Here is a 23,119-nt window from a genome sequence, read left to right as displayed (position 1 = left end):
ATGTTCACTATTTCCTGTGTTTTACTTTATTTTCCAAAGTCAGAAATCATCAGAAAACAACATTGGTTCCAAACTGCCTTTGCCTCATCATCTTATCCATTGCTCAATTCTTCCTCTTTAATTCTAGGATAGTGAACTTTACTTCTTGGGGACGGACACGCACAAGAAAAAGAGGAAGCACTCCTCTGATGATTACTACTATGGAGGTAAGGATGGGAAGGGGCAACAGGCGGGAGAAACACATCACTGGTTCTTGGAGTCGGGGTAGGGGAAAGGGATCCAGATGTTGCTGACTCAGTGGCCTATTTAACAGGACAGTGGTTCTTGTTCTGAGTGCCGATAAACCAGTGTGAAGGAGGAGAGAGGTGGAGGGCTGGTATTTTGGAGGATTCAGCATAGAAGAACAGTCTTCATTTGTGATACACCAGGTACCAGGTTCCTTCTCCCCTCAATCATCCACTTATCTTGTGCCCATTGCTGTCTAGCATCCCTTTTGCCATATGTGGTCCTGGGCCCTCTGGCCTGCACCTGTGGGTTACTTCTCAGTCCAGCGCGTATCCACTCACAAGACCAGTTTTTCTTAGCTATGTTATGCACGTAGCTGACAAGACTAACTCTTTCCTGGAATGGATTTGTCCTGAACACAGGAACAAATGATGCTTTGTCTTCAGCGTAATCTAAATTGTAACTACTCGTAATCCTGCAGCTATGGTCCAGTCTTCTGGGTATGCTCTCTTTGATTGCTTGTGAAGACTCAGTGAAGAAAAACAACTTGAGTGGCAAGAACTGTCTCCAGGGTCAGAGGCAGAATCTACCAAGCCAAGAAGCACGTGGGCGTCATCTCTGAATGTTCGGAATCAGTTGAAGGGCCTCCCCTCCAACCATTCCTGTTAGCCTCTTCCTCATCTTAGTTGGGTGTTTTTGGTGAGAGAGGAAACTTGCTGGAAGTTGCTTTGTCAAATGGACAATTACTTCTCTTGATTATTTCTAGATATTTCGTCTTTGGAGTCGTCACAGAAGAAAAAGAAAAAGTCTAGCCCGCAGTCTGCTGATACAGCTATGGACCTGTTGAAAGCGATCACTTCCCCTCTGGCAACAGGCACCAAGCCTTCCAAAAAGACAGGAGAAAAGTCCTCCAGTTCTTCAAGCCATTCAGAGAGTAAAAAGGAACACCACAGGAAGAAAGTCAGCGGAAGCAGTGGGGAGCTGTCCCTGGAGGATGGTGGTTCCCACAAATCCAAAAAAATGAAACCGCTCTATGTGAACACAGAGACACTGACTCTTCGTGAGCCTGATGGGTTAAAGATGAAACTTATTCTCTCACCAAAGGAGAAGGGAAGCAGCTCAGTTGACGAGGAGTCTTTTCAGTACCCCTCTCAACAAGCGACTGTGAAAAAATCCTCTAAGAAGTCAGCTCGGGATGAGCAAGGTGCTTTACTCCTAGGACATGAGTTACAGAGCTTTCTGAAAACAGCCCGGAAGAAGCACAAGTCATCCTCAGACTCACGTTCGTCTCCTGGCCCTGAAGGCTGTGGGTCTGATACCTCTCAGTTCCCAGAATCCCACAGTGCTAACCTTGATCTTTCAGGGCTTGAACCTATTCTAGTGGAATCAGACTCCTCCTCTGGCGGGGAGCTGGAGGCTGGGGAGTTAGTGATCGATGATTCTTACCGGGAAATCAAGAAGAAAAAGAAGTCAAAGAAGAGCAAGAAGAAGAAGGACAAGGAGAAGCATAAAGAGAAGCGACACTCCAAGTCCAAGAGAAGTTCGGGACTTCCCGCTGCAGCAGTGGGAGAGGTCCCGGCGCCGCCCGGCCCTCCTCCCAGCGTCCCGTATACTGGAGCAGCCGCCCCTCCTCCACCGCTTCCTGGCCTCCACGCAGATGGGCACAGTGAGAAAAAAAAGAAGAGAGAGGAGAAGGACAAAGAGAGGGACAGAGCAGAAAAGGTAAGGCATTTTTTAAAGTATGATGCGGGGTAAGAGGTGAAGCAGGTTTTTCCTTGACAGTAGTAAGTGGACTTGGAATTTAGCAGATGAACCACTGGGAATGTAGCCAGGTAAACCTGCTGGAATGATACAAAGTAGAAAATATTACCAATGGTACAGAAATAGCAGCGACCTTAATTATTCATGGGTTTTCTTGATAGAGTTGTTCTCCCACCGTGCCAAGCAGAGGTTTAGAAATACAGAGCTTATTCTAACTGACCCTTAAAATTCACAGAAGGAACCAAACCCAATTTCTTTCACTCAGCAGCACTGTCTGGCTGAGGCAGTTGAGAGATACAAAAACGTATTCATTCTGTGAGTTCGTTGTGAAAAACAGATTTTCAAAATTAGAATGATGGAAAAAAAAAAATTAGAATGATGACCGATTAACAAAGTAAGCTAACAGCTTCCCGCCAACTGGTGTTGGCTACTTTCTGGTATTCTTTTTAGTGTCAAAGGTGTGTGCTCTCCCCATTTGAGCGCTTCCTGTGTGCCGAGCCCAGTGCTGCCATAGGAGTTGAGAGGTGGAAAGAGGAGCAGGAGGACGCAGCTCTCGGCCTCAGTGATCTCACTGTTTGTTGAGGAGACAGGAATGAGAAATCAGCCGCCTTGGTTTGATTTCTTTCTCACAACTCAAGAATCTAGCAGTTGTACTACAGTACAGGGGCTGATGACTGTGTCATTACAGGTTTCCTTTCAAATATAAACTCTTTCCCCAGATTACCAAAGTAATATATTATTTTTCTAGAAATTTAGAAATTCAGAATAGTAGAAAGAAAAAAAATCATAGTTTTGCCACCGAAGGACAACCACTTTCTTCCTTTGCTCTGCAAAGTTAAATGTCAGGTAAAATCTGAAAGAAAGGCAGCTAAGAAAGAGAAAAGCAAATATATTAAGAATATGGGATTGGCGATTTCATTTCAGTCTATAATTGAGGCACAAGTGATTTTCTCCAGTAGTAGGAGTGCCTTTTAAGCAAGTATACAGATCAGAAAGAAAAAGCTGTATCTTTTTTTTTTTTAACTGTACCTTCTGAACTAAGAATCAGGTGAGCATCAAGAACTGAACAGTCCAGTACTAGGGTGGGTTTTATTCATTGTTTATTCCAAAATTGTTTCATGAAATAGTACATATCCTGTGTAAGAGTCTGTTTATTCCAAGAATTTCCATTCTAGTGATACATGATAACGCCGTAAACTAATCTTACAGTGCTAAATGTGAGGAGGGCAGGGTGGTCAGAGAAAGCTCTAAAGAAGAAAAAGGTTATCAGCAGAAGGGAACACGTGGAGGCAGAGAGATGTTTAGGAAGCAGCATAGCAAAACAGCTGAACTCTAGTCCTGTGTTTCCAACTGTCTGATAAATATTTCTTCCTGGACGCCTTGGCTACCTCAGAGCCATGTGTCACTAATGGGCTCATCGTCCAGACCCTTAAACATGCATCTCCTCCTCCATCTCCTTCTGTAGTCCGCGTGTCCTACCAGTCAATCCAAACTAAAAACTATATGCTGATTATTTTTCTCAGTACTTCACTATGAAATTTTTCAAACAAAAAGCATTGAAAGAATTGTACAGTGAATACCATATGCCACCCATCGAGATTCTTCAGTTAACATTTTGCTGTTTGCTTTATCATCCATCCATCCATCCATCCATCCATCTTACCTTTGTTAATGTATCTTAAAGTAAGTTGTAGGTATCATATACACACCCCTAAACACTTCAGCTTGCATATCATTAACTTAAGCTCAATATTTGTTTTCTGGGCTTTTTTTAGGTAAAATTCACATATGGTAAAATGCACAGGTGTTAAGTATAGCACCTGATGAGTTTTGATAAGTTCACACACCTGTGTGACCAAACCTCTGTCAAGATACAGATATTACCCTCATCACAGATACCCAGTGGTGTTTCTCATACCCTTTCTCAGTCAAGCCCCACTCCCAAAACCAACCACTGTTCTGATTTTTTTCCACCCTTATGGTTCACTTTTACATTTCCCTCTTCCCTGCCCACACCCACCACTATTTCCACTCAGCTGTTGAGCCTGATACTCTTCCTCTTTAATAACTTCCACACCTTTATGCCCTCTATCACCACTGCCTCATCCCTCCCAGTACTTAATGTAGTAATAAATGGCCCCCTTCCATTTCTTCCCCCATGCAATTCATCTTAACTCTGATGCCGGAATGAACTTAAGGACCACTTTGATGATGACAGTTGTCTGTTCAACGTCCTCAGTGGATCCTTACTGCCTTTATGTTAGACCCATAAGCTCCAGGAGGACCAGGATCATGTCTGTCTTGCTGTCTACTCTGTCCCTGGTACAAAACCCACAGTCTGGCCCATCGTAGAAAGTCAGTAAATACTTCTTGAATGAATAAATATCAAAGTCCAAACCCTTGACCAAGCATTCATAATTGTGATTTAGCCCGAAACTTCCCTTTTCAGCTTTACCTCCTATTAGTCTGCTTTGCATGTACTGTGTGGAAACCAGACTTGTTCCTTACAGTCTTAGCTCCACTCCTTGGATGGTATTTTGCAGTGACCTTCTTCCCCTTGTTTTTTCTCCTTCGCATATTGAAGCCCTGCCTTCCCTTCAAAATGCAATCAAATGCCACCTCCTCTAAGACATCCTGACTCTCCAGTTATAATTAACTTCTGAATTCCCATAACACCCTTGCTATGGGAAGTTACTGCACTTTTTTTCTTCCTTATATTGGATTCGTCTTTGTATATATTCGATTTCCCCTACTGAAGACTCCTTGAGGGCATTTTAGCTCCTTAGGGACTCTTAGCCACCTTAATGTTATTACCTTCAACTCCTCAATGTCCTTGGTAAGCATTTTGTGACACATGTCAAATGAATGAATATGTGGATGAAAACATAGCATCGGAAAGGTAGGTTGTAAACAAATGGTAAAGAATCTTGAATGCCAAAGTAAGGGATTTGGCCATGGGCACTTTGGGGTTATGAGCAGAGTTTAAATATGCTGTAAATGATAACTTAAGAATAAAATGATGAAGCTATACCTGGTGACTTAGACCGAGGAGAGACTTGTGGCAGATCACCCAGGAGGTTATTATAGTCGGAGGTCAGTAATGAAAGCCTGATAGAAATAAAATTGAAGAGACAGATTCAAGAAAGACTCTGAAGAAAAAACTGACAAGATCTGGCAGCTGGGCTTGGCTCTGGGGAGCCAGAAACATAAATGAGTATATAGATGTCCCTTAAGGTTTTGGACCTGGGTGCCTTGCAAGATAAAATTATAATCTCCTCAAGGGTAGGGACTTATTTCTAATTCCCCCATGCAGCTAGCAGTTGCTAGTGAAAAGTGAATTTCAGTTTATAGCAAAAAATCTTACTAGGAATCAGTATTTGATTGAGCCTGTCCAAACCTGAGACCTGATGCTGTGAATGTAGTCCTTTATTTAGCCAACAGATTATTTATGGCGTGTGCGCCATGTTTTTTAAACCTGACCTGTGCGTGAAAATTTCCATGGAGCTTTCAAAGAAACCCTTTCCAAAAAAGTAAAGAAAGAAAGAAATTTTTTAAATCCTGGGTTTTGTTTCAGTATAAAAAAAGAACTATCTGAGGGAATTCCCTGGCAGTCCAGTGGTTAGGACTCTGTGCTTCCACTGCAACGGGCACGGGTTCAATCCCCGGCTGGGGAACTAAGATCCTGCAATCCGAGCAGCGCGGCCAAAAAAATAGTATCTGAAAGTCCACCTAGAGATAGAAAGGAAGGTTTCAGGAATAGCGTTCCCTCGGCCTGCAGTGAGCACACACAGAGAGCCCACTGGTGGAAATGCAGGAGGCCTCTGTGTGCCCTTTCTACCCTAGACTCTGTGACCAAAACTGCAATGAAAATAGAGAAGCAAGAGAATGGCTGGTTTGGGAGAAGAAGAAAAGTTAGGTTTAGATTCCAAGATATAAGCATCTAGAGATTCAGCGTAGCTAAGTGGTTCAGAGCGTGGCTGTGGAGCCAGACCCCTTGGGCTCCATTCCTGGCTCTACCACTTAGAAGCTATGCGATGTTGGACAAGTTGCATGACTTCTCCACCTACAAGTGGGGATGATGATAGACCTACCTGGTAGGATTGTTAAGGGTTCAGTGAGGTAACACAGGGAAAGGTGTTCAGGGCCTCCGTGTGCCAAGGCGCCCTGGGGTGTCACAGCAAACTCACAGTGGCACCACTAGATTTTTTCAACATTAAAATTTCAGGAGAAACAGTCATACTTGCCATCTGTCAGGTACCTTATGAACTAGCGCAAAGTAATTCACAGTTTCAACGTCTTTTTATGTTCCATTCCTTTCAGTGATCGCTGTGATAAAAAGCACGTACCACGTGAAGACCCACACAGGAACCATGAACCAACAAAGTTTGGGAAGCTTGGCTTTGCACAGTGTTCGGCACGTTAGCTAAATAACATTCAGTACGTGTTAGTTGTTACAGTCACCATCTCAGTAGACTTTCCAGGGAGCAGTGGAAATGCGAGACCTAGAGTTCAGTGGACCACCTGAAACCAGGGTTAGAAGTTGGGTGTTCGCAGGCAGTAAATGACACGTGTGAGTGGATGGGAGGTCATACAGCCCAGAGCGGAATCGTGTAGCACACACACGAGGGCACTGGATGGGGAAGAGGGGCCGTGGTGCTGGAGGAGACACTGAGAGGCTTAGCATCACAGAGGGAGGAAGACAGTTTCAAGAACAGATTGGTCTCTTGCTTGAGAAGACAGGAGTACAGGTGTAGTGGGGAGAATGGAAGCCAGGTTGGCAGAGTTCACACGAGAGTGAGAAGCGAAGGCAGCAGGGGGGACTCTTCCTGGAAAATTTTGACTGATACGAAGAAGGGAGATTGGACTATCTCCCTTGTGAATGGTGACACTTTCAGTGTGGAGTTTCATTTAGGGAGTGTTTTTTTAGCTTTCCTGTTTGCCTGTTTGTTTCTTTGTTGTTGAATCCTGCTTTCCAGGAGGAGAGAGAAATCATATGGTGATACCTTGATGCATCGTTTCCCCTTTAAGTCCATTCCGTTGGAGTGGGGATCTTTTGGTTTATATTGGAGGAGCAGGATATGGTAACATTTCAGAAATACCTTACTTTTGGTTTTACTAAATCAGTAAAAGCCCATTCACTACCACTCAAACTAAAATCTGTGATGTTGCCACTTCAGAGGAATGCCTTCACTTATCTGTATGTTTCCAGAATGTTCTCACTTCCTCTAAGCAAACGAAGCCTGGCCCAGTGGCCTAGTGCCTGGCACACTCAGGCATTGCTGTTGATCTACTAATAAACTGAATTCTGAGAGATAACTAGACTTGTCATGGTGTTACGTAAATTCTCCCTCTGGTAAGACTGAAGCTGAGTAACAGTAGCGATAAGTGGTACAAATCAGGAGGTACCATCTCTGAGAGCCTGCTCTGTGCCAGGCTCTCTGAGGCATTTTCTCACATGTAGGGGTCTTGACTGATAGGTGTTGTTAGCCCCCTTTCACAGAGGAGGAAGCTGAGAAGAAAAGGCGTGGAGCCAGAATTTTCATAGCGGTTCTTTAACCCCAAGGCCGTACTCTTGCCACTGTAGCACATGCCTTTCTAAAACGTAAGAGCCGGTTACCTGGTGCCACGACCGATCTCTGACAAAGCTAAAAGGAGGTTCTAGGGTGAGGGAGACGCGGTGCGCTGGTGTCTGAGGTTTGTCCTGCGGAGGCATACAGACGTTGAAATGAAGGGGCTGAAAGCTTGGACTCGAGTTCAGCAGACTTGGTTCTTGTCCTTGTTGCTACTTAACTAGCCTTGTTCTCTTGAGATTGCTTCCTCACTTCTCTGCTCACTTGTGAAGTAGGGTTACTTAGATTAAATCAGGTGTACGTGTAGCACGCTTGGCACAGGGCAGGGCTCAGTCAGTAGCTGCTGTTGCAACGACTGTTGCTTTCATCCCATGTTCTTTGGAAGCATAAAATATACTTGAAATCACCTATTTAAGAGTTTTTTTTTTCAACCACTCATTTCACATATTCGACTAAGCAAAGGGGCTCTGCTTTTATGGTTTTATGTTTTCTTTTGCTTTTTAATATTAACATCCACCTTTTAGGAAGCAAACTCTGTAGCTATCACCTATTTGGAAAGCAGTTAAGAACCAGAAAGAAAACAGGGTCTCTGAGGACCAAAAGCAGATGTTATAGAGCAAGTTTCCTACAGCTCCTTGGAGCACGTCGTGGGCACTGGGGAAAGGAACATCAGCTGGAGAGGAGTCAGGGGACCACCCTGACCCTGTTGTTTTCTTCGTAGAACTTCACCTACGAGGGTGTTGTGAAAAGCAGACAAGGTAACACAAATGAATGTGCATACTGGCCTTTGCACACACAATTCTGAGACTTTGTTATGCATTCAGTACATATTTATTCTGCACTTACATCGTGCCAGGCACTGAATCAGGTACAGTGTTAGCTCTCAAAGAGCTCCGGGTGTAGTAAGGGGTTGGAAAGCATTCAGAGTGTTGAACCTCAGCAGAGGTGGGTGCAGAGTGCCAGGGAGAGCCTGTGGGTGTCCAAGAAGCTTTCAGGGGGAGGCAGCCCTGAACTGAAACTTAAGGCCAAATAGGTATTCCAGTCAGGGAGTGGAAATGCATGTGAAGGCCCAAGAGGGCATAGGATGTTCAGAGAACCACAGGAGGTCCAACCAGCAGAAGGTTAAAAGTAACCATGTGGAAAGCAGGAAGGGGGCTTTAATAAATCACAATAATAATAAGAGCTATACTTACTGAGTTGTTCATATGTTCTAAGCACTGCACTACGTTTTTTATCCATGGTGTATTGGTGAATTTTCACAGGAACCCAATGAGATGTAGGTATTATCCTGTCCATTTCACAGAAATAAGCTCAAAGTGAAATAACCTGCCCCAGGATGCACACCTGTTTAGTGGCAGCACAGGAATTTGAACCCAGATTTTTCTGATTACAGGACCCAGAAAGAATGTTTAAATTATATTCAGTGGTGTATTATGAGAGAGAGCAGAAATAGATTCCCATTCAGAATGGTTAAAATAAAAGCTTTGGTGTGAAAACTTTACTTCTCTGTCACCCTTTCCTTTAGCCAGATCGCATTTAGGGATCTGAGTCAAGTTAGTTCAGGAGAGCATCAGATGGTGTCCCTGCCACTCCCTGGGTTAAATGACTCTGGATCTGTTCCTCATCTTCAAAATGGCAGGAATGATGGAACTTACCTCGTAGGGTTGCTGGGCGGGTTAAATGAGTTTCTATAGGTAAAGCCTTGGTAACAGTGTCTCCTACACAGTATTAACATCAATGAAGAGATTGGGTTCCTGTCATCAGCAGAAGAAAGCCAAGTTTTATTTTGAAGATTCATAAATGATGTTTTGCCTTAACTCCCAGATGTTTTATCCTTTAAAATAGGTTCTTAAACCTAAGCTATAGGTTCATAGATGGGCTTGAAGAGGGATTTCCATCAGAGTTTCTCAAAGAGTTCTATGATCTCAAAGAATTCAGCGTGACTGCTTTAAACAGGGCATTAAGAAGTTGCTCTTAGAAGGTCTTGATATTGTGACACATATCCTCAAACATTTAAAAAGAGGTTCTGGCTGTAAAAATTACAACTTTCTGAGTCACACTTAAGTGGATTTGTTGCTAGTCATTTGCTGCTAGTAATAAAGTATCCAAGTTTTTAAAATATTAACATTTTGTTAAAGGAGAGCCCATGTTATTCCACATGTAACTACTGTGATTTACTTGCCATACTGTTTTCTTGCACTAGAAAGTCTAGGGTGCAGTTACTAGCCTTGCATTTAGAGTCACTTGGAAATATTTTGATGTCTCGAGATCATCCATTATTTGTGTTATTTCTAACTATTAATGTAGAAAAATGTCTGTTCCCTGGAAAAAATTTAACTCTTAAGTTCGAATTCCAAACTTTGGATCCACAGGCCTGAGTTGCATCTTAGAGCACAATGGTTAGGTTCTAAGGTCAGCACATAAGGTGAAAATTGTCAGAGTTTCCCTTGAAAATCCCTTAGGAAGGCTCCACGATGAAGGCCAGCAGTTGCTCAGTCCAACAGAATGTCAGCCCAGTGCACCTGGATTTTACTCTCTTCACCAGGTGAGGTCATTGGTATATGTTAAAGAGCCATAATTTTATTTTTTAAACTATGTCAGCTCCAAACATCAGAATTACACTTGGGTAGCGAGTTACACACACTGAGGGAGACATACAGGAACTATCTGGGGAAAGCAGATCTCATGCTGTCACACACACTCCAAGGAATGGGTTCTTAGAGCAGAATCACACAGACTAATCAATCCATATCTCCCTCTCTCCGTCTCTCTCTCATGGCCAAACAGAACTTATATGAACTCATGCCTTTCTTTGTAATGCAACCTCATTTTATCTTGGGCCCAGTAAAGGGGGACTTGAAAGGATTAGATCACTTAGAGCATTTGGGGATATGAGGCTGCTACTAAATTAATAAAGGAGATGCAGCACCCAGAACTCACTTGTGTAGCATCTCTGAACATGACTAACTTCACCAGAAGAATACTGAAAATGGGACTTTTACTACTGAAATGAAAGTTTAAAGTAAAGGCCTTGCTGCTATTTTCTTTGTCTGATTTAGGTCAGAAGATTTCACTCTATCCTCCCTCACCAGAATTTCTATTTTTAAAAAATCTTCTATTAGCTTTTTGGATGCTACAACTTCTATTTTGAAAAATACAGAGGGAATAGAAAAGTACTTTCCTATTGTGGCATAACAAATTATGACAAATTTAGCAGTTCAATACAATATCCATCTATTAGCTCACAATTCTGTAGATCAGAAGTCCAGATAGGGCTCCACTGGGTTCTCTGCTCCGTCTCTCACAAGACTGAATCCAGGTGTTGGCTAGAACTGGGTTCTTAGCTGAGGCTAGAGGTCCTCTTCCAGGTTGTTGGCAGCATTCAGGTCCTTGCAGTTGTAAAACTCATGGCAACTTCTTGTCTTCAAGTTCAAGGCCAACAGCAGGAGAGTGTCTCCTGTTGGGTCTCACCTCTTTTAAGGACTCACTGGATAAGGTCAGGCCCACTCAGGATAATCTCCCTTTGGATTCACTCAGATTCAGCTCACTTAGGGACCTTAATTACATCTGCAGATTCCCTTTTGCCATATAACATAACATGATCATGGGAGTGATGCCCCATCATATTCACCAGTCCTGCCCACGGTCAAGGGGAGGACATTTTACAGAGTGTGTCCACCAGGAGGCCAAAATCCTGGGCACCATCTTGGAATTCTGCCTACCACAGAAATAGCATGACTGAGTACCTACTGAAGTGCCAAACGCTGATTAATTCCCACCCCTGGGAATGGTATTACCCAAGTTTTACTGACAGGGAAACTAAAGCTCAGGGAAATGAAGCAGTTTGTGTAACTAGTAAATAGTATGGTCAGGATTCTAACGTAGCTCTGTCGGCCTCCAAAGCCCAGGCTCTTTCCACTTTTTCACATTATCTCTGGTAAATCCTGTCACTTCTCCCTCCCTTTCAATTTATCTGCCTTTCTCCAACCCCAGTGTCTTGGCTGTAAGCCTTCATCATCCCTCTCGGGCACTCCTGCAGCAGCCCCCCAACCCCCATCGGGCTTCCTGCCTCCGCTGTTGCTCTGCTCCAGTCCATTCTCCATGGTCCTAACGTGCAACCTGACCATGGGACTTCCTGCTTAAAATACTTGCATCACTTCTCTCCAGTGGAGTCCATACTCTTCAATACAGGTTACAAGGCATCCATCTCTACGCACTCCCTGCTTCTCTGGGATCATCTCCTACTTCTCTCTCTGATGAGTGTTACCACTCTAAGAGCCTAGAACACCCGTAACCACTCTTCACCTGGCTAATTCCACCCAGCTTTCCAATGTACATTTAACATCACTTCCTCCAGAGGCTTTCTTCGATTGTCTAATTTGTGAGGTGCTCCTATTACATGTTCCTGTAATACCCAGTAGTTTCCCTATAATATTGTCGCATTTTATTATGACATATTTATCTGTCTTTTCTGTTAGGTTATGTGTCTGGTTCTTGGCTGTATTCCCAATGTCTGGCACATAGTGGATGCTCAGTAAATATTTATTAAGAAATGAATGGCAGAATACTTTGGTGGGTTACTTTTTTTCTCTTTCCTTTTCAGTCTCCTTCTTTTTAGTCTCTGTTTTTCCTTCTTTGCCACTGAAATACTTTTAATATCACATGTCAGGGGACTTCCCTGATGGTCCAGTGGCTAAGACTCCGCATTCCCAATGCAGGGGGTCCGGGTTTGATCCCTGGTCAGGGAACTAGATCCCCACATGCCGCAGCTAAAGATCCTGCATGCCACCACTAAAAGATCCCGCATGCCGCAATGAAGATCCCGCACATGGCAGTGAAGATCCCGTGTGCTGTAACTAAGACCCGACGCAGCCAAATAAGTAAATAAATAAATAACAAATACAATATTTTTTTTTTAAATATCACATGTCAGAGAGCAATCCACTTCTCATGCGTTTTATTCAGGATCAAATAATTAGTATAAGGTGAAGCTAAAATGGTGAGAAAAAATGGTGGGCCTTTAAACTTTACATTTCATATGTTTTCCACTACTTTATGCTGCTTGACTGCCTTAGAATAAGATCTGGGCTTCAAAAGCTCATCCTCTTAACTACTCACTGTACCCAGTACAGATACTCAATAAATGCCGGTATATTTTCTACATAATTGAATAAAGTCCTTTATAAGAGCTATGAGACGAACCCCTTTCTTCACTATGTGGATTTGGATCTAACATATTGGGTAAGAGTTGTGATTAATTTTGTAAAGGTAGTTTCAAATTTATGTTATAGCTGTAGATAGCCTTGTGGAATAGAGAGCATTGACTTTTTGTAGTCTTATATCATGTTTGAGAAAACATTGTTAAAACTCCTTGCAAGTTTTGTTTTATTTTATGGCCAAACGTCAGGCCTATGAATAAGCTGTTTTTAAAAGATTAGTCTAAAATTTTTGAAGCTAAATTTATGACAAACATGGCATAATTTTCGTAGCCAAAGAAGCGCTATCTCATTCAAAGCAGTTACTTTGGAAGACGTTTCAGGGTTGTTTCCATTCTTCAAAAATGGTTTCAGAATTCCTTTTGGAATTAAAGTCTGAGCCATCACACAGCTTTTTTATTGTCATAAGTTTTAGCTAGTCTTTGGCCTTTGAGGATAGTTGTTTTATGAAAACAACATTAAGAACTAAGGTGAGGGCTTCCCTGTTGGTGCAGTGGTTAAGAATCCGCCTGCCAGTTCAGGGGACATGGGTTCAAGCCCTGTTCCAAGAAGATCCCACATGGCATGGAGCAGCTAAGCCTGTGCGCCACAACTACTGACCCCACGCTCTAGAGCCCGTGAGCCACAACTACTGAGCCCACGTGCCACAACTACTGAAGCCCGCGCGCCTTGAGCCCGTGCTCTGCAGCAAGAGAAGCCACCGCAGTGAGAAGCCCGCGCACCGCAATGAAGAGTAGCCCCCGCTCACCACAACTAGAGAAAGCCCGCGCACAGCAACGAAGACCCAATGCAGCCAAAAATAAATAAGTTTAAAAAAAGAAAAAGAACTAAGGTGAATAAAGTGTGTGATCAGGCTTCGTTTAAAAACAAGGTGCAGGGGCTTCCCTGGTGGCGCAGTGGTTAAGAATCCGCCTGCCAACACAGGGGACACAGGTTCATGCCCTGGTCTGGGAAGATCCCACATGCCGCGGAGCAACTAAACCCGTGCGCCACAACTACTGAGCCTGCGCTCTAGAGCCCGCGAGCCACAACTACTGAGCCCACGTGCTGCAACTACTGAAGCCCGTGCACCTAGAGCCCGTGCTCCGCAACAAGAGAAGCCACTGCAACAAGAAGCCGGCGCACCACAACGAAGAGTAGCCCCCGCTCGCCACAACCAGAGAAAGCCCGTGCACAGCAACGAAGACCCAACGCAGCCAAAATAAATAAATAAATAAATTTATTAAAAAAAAAAAAACAAGGTGCAACTCTGAAGTCACGAGACAGGACTGTGTTGTTGGTTTGTTTTGGTTGTAAAATCAGATTCTTGAGGCAAACAGAAATTTCCGGTAGCTTTTAAAGCACCAGCCAACTGTTCATGTCATTATAACTGCAGGACCAGAAAGGACTATCTTGGGAGGCAGTGGAGGACCGATCATCATGTTTTGATACTTACAGATGAGGTTGTAAGGAAAGCCAGACTGAAGACATCTCAGTTTATTAGATAACGGTTATAAAGGGATAATCTTTTCTTTTGAAATGTAATTTTTTCTGTTACAACATATTTTTTTTCTTTGTCCCATAATGCATAGCCTTGGAGGTCAGGCTAGGTTGTAGCCATTCTCGTGTTATAACTGGCATAGCTGCAGGACCCAGGAAAGTCACTATTTTTCTAAGTTTCCTTTCTCATCCTCAAAATGAGAGGTTTGAGCAGGTGCTATCTAATGCACCTTTTCAGGTAGGAAAACTTTTTTCTCCTGAGTCTATGGATAATTGTAAAATGGGATGCACAGTAATATATTATATCTTTTGTTTTATATATCCCTCATTGAACTGGTTTTAAAAGCTCATTTTGTTTTTGTTTCCCAAAAATCATGCATTGCTTTTGGAATTGTCATAAGTGAAGAATAAACACATTTCAGGTAGTACAAAGCCGTTTGTTGAAGTGAAAGAGGTTCGTCTTACGTTAAGTACCAAAGAATTGTCTTCAGTTATTTATTTACTCCTCACCTTGGACCACAAGAATGTGAATAATAAAATAATGATAAACTACAAGTGACAGTCAAAGCAGGATCAGGAAAATTTTAAGATTAGAAATCAAAACCAGAGGAACAATATGAACACAAATTTAGCTCTTGATTTTCTGGCCCCAAAGCAAAGGGAAATTATGTGGTTCTTATTTTCAAAGAAGATGAAAACTAGACACCCCAGGAGAGGTAAAGATTTTCTTAGCACTTAATTCTAACTGAAATATGTAACATTTGTAGGAAGGATGAAGAGCTTTACAAGTAATTATCAAGTAGCTGCAACAACCTGAAAAATCTAAAATTTATTTAGCATGTGGTTTTTACCTTCTAAAATAAAACTGATACTCATCTCTGAGTCATAAGTAACATGGATTAAAAATTAATTATCGTGTTTAGGAAAGCTGGTTAGTAATTTAGAACTCTTGATGAAAAAGTGCAGGTATCTTTTTTGTTTTGTTCCCATAGATGCAAGGTTGCTCAACCTGTGTTCTAATTAAGTCTTACCCTGTTCTATTTTTATGTGGTACTAGCCAAAAAAGAAGAACATGTCGGCCTACCAGGTGTTCTGTAAGGAGTATCGTGTAACCATTGTGGCTGACCATCCAGGCATAGGTAAGAACATTTCTCAACTTTAGTGATTTTACTTTCCATTTGTGTCCCTGAAGCAGTGCAGTTAATCCAGTCAGCAGGCAAACTTATTCCCATAGTATGAAAAGAACACAAATCTCATTTCTTTCCTCAGTTGTGCAAGTCACTGTAGATTTTGTCTTAGTTCACCCCGTCCATAAAGCACAGTACATAAATACGCAGTTGTTTCTTTCCAAGATTCTACAGTTGACCTTTTCCTTAAACTGCCCTCAGTATAGAGTCGGAGTGAGATGACATATTATATTGTTCATATTTGTCTCTATACGGAAGTTAGGGAGGTGAGAAGCACACTACACCTGAGGCCTTAGACAAGTCACGTACCCTCTGCACATCTCATTTGCCCAATGTGTGAACTAGCTTCCCAACCTGCTCACCAGGGTTGTTGTGAGGCACACTGAAGCACCGTGAAAGACACAGATGTGCTTTATAAAGCATGACCTCGCTCTACATGTGGAAGCACAGCATTACACGTCTGGAAGATCGCTTCCGAGCTGCTCTAGGGAAGTTTGTCTCTGAGCTCTCAGAAATTCGGTAAAACTCTAACATCTCTTAATCAGTCAGATTCTCCATAACATATTTTCTCTAACTTAAGTAGATAAGCCCTGTTCCGTGGGATCAAATTAAAAGACACCAGAAAGATGCTTAAGGAATAAATCCTTAGAGAGTAGACATATGAGAATTTGAGCCTGTCTCACGGCCACCAAAACAGCCCCTTCCTTCCAGAAAAGAATCAAGGAAAGTGATGGGGTTTGGTTTGGTTTTCTGAAAGACTCTTGTGCTATTTAAATCTGATCTTCAAGACCCTTTTCCTAGTTTTTGCTCCTGTCAGTCGTCTGTTTTGTTTATGGTTAAACCTTTATTGTTTTGGGTTGTTTTTGTTTTTTATTTTTTTTTACTCTTTTATGCTAGATTTTGGGGAACTGAGCAAAAAACTGGCTGAGGTGTGGAAGCAATTGCCAGAGAAAGACAAACTGGTAAGTACAGTTTATTACGGACACATTTTTCATTGCTTTATGCCTTCCAAAATGTGTAATCCCCCTATACACCATCCCAAACAACACTGAACATAGAAAAAAAAAATTACAAATCAGTGGAAAATGGTTTAGCAGAGGGCAATAAAGTAGTTGGTGCCAGTTCACTCGACATGAGGATTTAGCTGCAGGGAGGCTGTCTTCTAATCTGTCAACCTCATCTAATTTTTTCCCAACAACCTGACATTTGAGCCAAAAGATGACCTAACTTGGGCAATGAGTCGTGTTAAAAGAGAATCTGAAGTCAGAGGCCTTGACCACAAACACCTACTAGTCAGCTGTGGTCTGAGAACTGAGGAAAGTGGTGCACCTGATAGTCCCAGCAAATAATAAAGACATGGGACAATGTTTACTAGGTAAGTAGGTTCCAGGTCATCATCCTCATCAACCATTACCAAATAATAAGCCTTCCTGTCAAAAAGCTAATAAGACAACGATAAATAGTCATATTTGAATCACAGTCACTTTCCAGTTAGATGAGATGAAGGTAGTCTAGGCATTAGAATTACCATCTTGCTTTTTTAAGGTACAGCTCATCTGGGTGAAACAACATATATTTTTCACCCAGGTCAATTATCTTCAGTTTCTGTTTTCCGTGTCATTGTTATCCTAGTATTGGTGTTTCCAACCGGCAGGTTAGAAGAAATGTTTAAACCACATGGACATTAGGATGAGCCAGATGTTTCCTCTGTGATTTTACATTTCAATTTTAGAGTGATCGCAGAATCAATGCTGTGATGTGACCATTAGCACTGGGGGGTGTTCGTGGTCCTCTCCTAAGATACTATTGTCACCGCTACCTGAAGCCTGTTCACTGACCCTCCGCTGAAAAGTTAACATTAACCCTCTGTCTGCTCCCCTCCACTGTTCCCTTTCTTTTCTTCATTCTCCTCTTCCATGACTGCTTTCCCTTTTACTTTTTTGCCCTTTTAAATTTGTTTGCCTTGATCTGGTTGCAGATTTGGAAGCAAAAAGCTCAATATCTGCAACACAAACAGAACAAAGCAGAAGCTACAACTGTGAAAAGAAAAGCATCCAGCTCAGAAGGTTCCATGAAGGTGAAAGGTAGTCACCACACCCCTCTCCTCTTTTCATTCTTTTCCCTAGAGCACTGTGAATTTTGCTTCCTCACTAAGAAATGGGGAGAATAGCCTATATTAGAAGCAGATCTTGATATCCAGATATTATTACTGAATATTAAGGTTTGCCAAAAAAATTTAGAAAATGTTAAGTCATAAGTCAGCAAGCTTTCCTGTAAAGGGCTGGAGAGTAAATATTTTATTTTTTGTTTTTTATTTAATATTTTATTTATTTATTTATTTATTTATTTATTCAGTTGCGCTGGGTCTTAGTTGCAGCTCTTGGGCTCCTTAGTTGCGGCATGCGAACTCTTAGTTGTGGCATGCATGTGGGATCTAGTTCCCTGACCAGGGATCGAACCCGGGCCCCCTGCATGAGCTTGGAGTCTTAACTGCTGTGCCACCAGGGAAGTCTCTGAGAGTAAATATTTTAAGTCTGAGGGCCATATGCATTCTCTGTCATGTATTCCTCTTTGTTTTTTCTACAACAGCCATTTAAAAATCTAAAATCATTCTTAGCTCACAGGCCAATACAAAAACAAGTCATGAGCCAGATTTGGCCCACAGTCCATAATTTTGTTAATGCCTGGTAGAGCTCATAAAAAGGGAAAATCCGGAAGAACATTGGCAAGCTTTCTCTCTCTATTTTGCCTCTGTTCTCAGCTTCCCCTGCAGGAGTACTGTCACCCCAAAAGAAATCCCCACCCACCACCATGCTGCTACCCGCCTCGCCAGCCAAAGCCCCTGAGACAGAGCCCATCGACGTGGCTGCTCATCTCCAGCTGTTGGGAGAGTCCCTGAGCCTCATTGGACACCGCCTGCAGGAAACCGAGGTGAGGGCCCTGCCAGCAGCATGACTCCAGTTGCTTATGTGATTTGAATCCACTTGCTCATTCCACATACATTCATTGAGCAACTGCTGTATGCTGGCTTATGCCAGGTGCTCAGGATACGGTGATAAAGAAGAGAGATGGTGATAGAAACGTCTAGAGATTTGGAATCTACCTACTGGCTCTCAAAGTTTACACTAATACCATCCTATTGAAACAATGGCACAAAAGGAAATTAGACTACCCTGTAACTTTTTTTCCCCCAGTTTTACAGAGATACAATTGACATATAATCCTGTAACTCATTTTTATTTTTTTAAAATGCAATGGGAAAAATGAGTACAAATCCCATGGAAGCTTTGATCATTTTTATTTCTAAGAGAGTTTGGATTTTTCTATGCATTTCCAGCAAGGTTTTCAATAGACAGATTAGATTGTACAGGGGATTAAGTGTTCCTCTACTGCTTTGAAAGTAGGTAGCAACTGGGAGATTGAGGCTCTCAAGCTCTTCATTACTCTGCACTTGAATCATACCGTGCTGTGTACCCTAAGGAGATCTGTGTCCTTTTAAGCTTCAATTTCAAAATCACTTAACCTGCAAAGCTGTCATGTTCCATTTCTATTACCGTATTCAATTTCTAATGATATTTCTCCCGACTAACTCAGTAAGTAGTGTAGTATTTCAGTTTTCCACTGGGTCCTAATAGGACATTTCAGCAAAGAAATCTGTCTGAATTACTAAAGGCATCTTTAAGCTGAGAAATCGGTGTAGGGATATAAAACTCCTCACTTGCTTTTATGTGGAAGTTGAATTATTATTCAACAAATAAAATGCCAAAGGCCGCAAGAGATGAAGCTTTGTCTAAGTTCTTTGGCTAGTTTCTCAAAATTTAGTAGGTGTCAAAACAGCTACTTTCCTGTAGGCCCAGATATTTGAATGGATATAGATATTTCCAGAATAAAATATTCTGGGATCCTTATTTATTTTTCATATTTAGACATTCTTACGTTTCCTAAAAAGTTAAAATTTTAAATGATTTGTTTTTTTCACCTTCCATATTCCAGATTTTCCCTGACGTTTCCATTGAGTTTAGCAAATACTTGTTGAGTACTTAGGCATTATTCCAAAAACCGGGGGGAGTAGAAATTATGATGATTTCGTACCCTCAGGAAACTTACAGCCTAATTGGAAAGATAGAATAGATTAATAATTAGCAAATAAAACAAGCCAGCTTCTGTGAGCAGTTGCTGTGGGAGAGTTACATGTACATATTGACCAGAAAAGGGAAAGAATGTTGCAGAATCTCTAGTCCCCTTTTTTTTTAACATAAGGAGCAGTCTTATTACGATATAATTCACATACCATAAGGTTCACCCTTTTAAAATGTAGCATTTAGTGGCTTTTAGTATACGCACAGATTTGTGGCTCCGTTACTACTGTCCAGTCCAGGCCGCTTTCATCGCCCCGGAAGAGACCCCGTATACGCCAGCAGCGATTCCCCGCTCCCCCATACCCCACTTTTCCCCAGACTTTAATCATTTGTGTGCATCCTCACAATTTGGCCATTTCCACATACCACTTTATACTGTTATTTACTTTGTATTTTTTTAATTTTAACTTTATTGGGGTATAGTTGATTTACAATGTTGTGTTAGTTTCAGGTGCACAGCAAAGTGATTCAGTTACACATATACGTATATTCATTCTTTCTTAGATTCTTTTCTCATATAGGTTATCCCAGAATATTGAGTAGAGTTCCCTGTGCTATACAGTAGGTCCTTGTTGGTTATCTGTCATATATAGTAGTGTGTGTGTGTGTTCATCCCAAGCTCCTGATTTATTTATATTTTTATTTAAATAAATGTATCCATGCTTTCACAATGATGTCCTCGATATCGCAAGTGAGATACTCTAATCTTTTTTCTAATGTACCTCAAAATGGATGTATATCAAATAATTAATGTTCACCTCTACGCCACCTGAAATTAGTAAACGTACTACACTTTAAGGAACACTGACTTATACAGTTTGCTCATTTAAAGATTGAATACCTGAAACCTAATGAAATTAAGTGACCGTTATCACAAGTTTACGCAACTCGCTGTGACTGAGCGCAGCTTGCCCCACTTCTCAGCCTGCTCTCATTCTGCGGCTTTGTGCCACCTGAAGCAGTTACAGCAGCGCTCGAGAGCAGAGAGTTAGGGGGTCAGGAGAGGCTCTGTGAAGGGGAGGTGGGGTTCCAGCAGGACCTGGAAGGATAAGCAGGACTTGGTATCACGGAGATGTTGGAGAGAGACATCCTAAACCAAGAGAACATCTGCTTCTCGACCCTGGGGTTTTCTGCAGAGATGGGTCAAAAGAGACCCAGTGGGGCTCTAGACCCCCCATTCTCACTTTAACCAGATCTTTTAGCTGTTTTATATATTGGGGTTCCACTTTATGTTTTATTTCCAAAGGGGTTTATTGCTAAAATGATGAAAAACTAGAACAGCCAATGCATAAGGTAGAGGAAGGCTGAATATTAAGGGCATAGTCCAAACTACAGAGGGAAATGACTGCTCAGGAACTACCGGAATTTTTTGAGTAGGGAGGAATGATCAGAGCTCTCATTTGGTTTTCACTGAGAATATCTTCTATTTTATTTTATTTTTTTTAATTTTTTTTAATCTTCTATTTTAGATTGGGAGTGAAAAGAGACCAGAATTAGGGAAAAGTTATAACAATAATCTAGACTAGACATGACAAAGATTTGAATTTAATTTAACAAATATTTATTGAGAGCTTACTCTGTGCAGAACCCCAGTAGTTATTGGAAGGGTATAAAAATGAGTATGACTTGGTTCCTGCTCTCAGGTTGCTTATTGGGAGAGTCAGACATAAAATATTAGCTATCATTAACTGTAGGGCAAAAGTAGGGAATAATATTACTAATTGCTGTCTTCCGTTGAATGCTCACTCAGGCAGCTTTGGTTCAGAGTGCTGTACATGGATCCTTTCCTTTAATGCACACTGCAACTTTGTGAAACAAAATTTGTGTTCCCTTATTTTAGAGAAGGAAAAACAGACTTAGGTTAAGGAACTTTCTCTAGAGTTTAGCCCATAAGTGCTGAAACAGAGCCTTGAGTTTGGTGGCATGACCTCAGGGTCCATGCTTGTAACCCTTTGCTGCCTGCCTTGGAAGTGGGGGCAGACATTGGACAAGGAGAATGAAGGGAAAGAAAACTCAGCGGTGGCAAGGCCTTGAGACTGGGCAGGTGTGTGAATGGTGGTGATTTTAGCAGAGGAAGGGATGCTAGGAGGAAGGGTAGGTTATTTCTCTTTACCGTATGTTGAGATTGAGAAATATCCAAAATGAGAGCCCTAGCAGGCAGCCAGAAAGGCAGTTTTGGAGATGAAGATGTTGGTAATAGTAGTAATCATTATTGATACTCTCTGAGCACTTCCCAGGTGCCAGGCACCACCCCAGGTACTATGTACTATATGTCTGTTGTCTCACTTAATCCGCTCCGTGCTACAGACGCTGTCAGTACTGTGTTTTCCAGGCACAGCATAGAAAGCCGCTTGCGCCTCTCGGTGAGCGGGATAGCCAGGTTCTTGACCCCGCCATCTCGAGCCCAGAGCTCATTCTCTGAAGGACGCTTCTGTGCTGCCTTCCTAGGTGACATATCCTCACAGTACTTCTGGTTGAAGCAGATTATACAAGAGCTGGGCAGCATTATTTGTAGCAAGCAATCTTATTTGTTATCTCTTTGAATCACAAAGATATAAACAATATGCATTTTGTAAGAAGTTAAGTTTTAAAAAGAACAGAAAAGTGGTATCATCCACTATCAAAACAGCCACATATGTGGAGAAGTGTGTGTGTGTTTGTGTTATATGTTAACATGTAGAATTCTCATGGTTATCACATTTGAGCTATATTTGTGGAGTTCATAAGAAAAATACTTTTGCATACATGATCTCCACAAATCTTCCCAGCAGGTCTCCAGAATAGATGAGGCATTTTTAAAGATTTTTCAGTATAGGTTTTTTGGGGTTTTTTCCTACTGTTCCTAAGTGACTAACCTAAGGTCTCACAGAGGGTACAGTGGATTAGGAATATAGAAAGGAAACCTGAGAATGTATTCTTATCAAAGCAGAGACCTTCCATTTCTGCCACAAGTTTCATAGAACTGCCCAAGACTTAAAGAACCATGCAAGGAACTCACCCAGAACCTGGAGGGAGCGCCAGGAGTGTGATTCAAGCTGCAGTCCTCTCCTGTCACGCTCTCCTTTTCAGGGCATGGTGGCTGTGTCCGGCAGTTTGTCAGTGCTTCTGGATTCCATCATCTGTGCGCTTGGCCCCTTGGCGTGTCTGACCACACAACTACCTGAGTTGAATGGCTGTCCCAAACAGGTCTTGGTGAGTTTCCTTGTTTCCTGGGATTTTGGGGGCCAGACCCCTTGGGAGCCAGAGAGGCCCTGCCTTAATGAGCCCTATCAAGCACAAGCCCATAAAGCTTCCTGGATATAGTGTTGCCATAGGCTGTCGGCCCATGGAACCTGACACTGAGTGTTGAATGCATGCCAGGCTTTCAGTGAAATAGCAAACACGCCATTTCCTAAGATTTCTCTCCTTTGGAGAGAAGCGTTGTAGCCCTTAAGGTACTGCAACTCCTGTGTTGCCTATTTGCTCTTCCAGAGACAAAGAAAGTACAGGAGTCTCCTGCCTCTAGTTTACTAGGATTAGTGGGAGAAGTCAGCAGAAAAGCT

The 23,119-nt window shown here is 42.1% G+C and overlaps 1 protein-coding gene across 4 annotated transcripts in view; it reads left to right on the top strand.

Moving 5' to 3' along the window:
• Positions 1 to 23,119, top strand: part of HMGXB4 (HMG-box containing 4) — a 31,047-nt gene that overhangs the window by 5,652 nt on the left and 2,276 nt on the right. For 3 of the 4 annotated variants that reach the window (XR_009009716.1, XM_007165713.2, XM_007165709.2), the window contains 7 exons: positions 128 to 206; positions 992 to 1,947; positions 15,309 to 15,390; positions 16,336 to 16,400; positions 17,417 to 17,522; positions 18,200 to 18,369; positions 22,647 to 22,769. Coding sequence is in view for 3 of the 4 variants with exons in the window: in XM_007165709.2 (XP_007165771.1) it covers positions 128 to 206; positions 992 to 1,947; positions 15,309 to 15,390; positions 16,336 to 16,400; positions 17,417 to 17,522; positions 18,200 to 18,369; positions 22,647 to 22,769 (1,581 nt within the window). In the remaining variant the exon portion in view is untranslated. Of the gene's footprint in view, positions 1 to 127; positions 207 to 313; positions 429 to 991; positions 1,948 to 15,308; positions 15,391 to 16,335; positions 16,401 to 17,416; positions 17,523 to 18,199; positions 18,370 to 22,646; positions 22,770 to 23,119 lie in introns of all 4 variants that reach the window. The other variant, XM_057556609.1, reaches the window with a different exon arrangement.

The sequence above is a fragment of the Balaenoptera acutorostrata genome, chromosome 11, assembly GCF_949987535.1.
Source record: "Balaenoptera acutorostrata chromosome 11, mBalAcu1.1, whole genome shotgun sequence".
Classification (NCBI taxonomy): Eukaryota; Metazoa; Chordata; class Mammalia; order Artiodactyla; family Balaenopteridae; genus Balaenoptera; species Balaenoptera acutorostrata.
The sequence above is the reverse complement of the archived record's forward strand: the minus strand, read 5'-3'. Positions and strand labels throughout refer to the sequence as shown.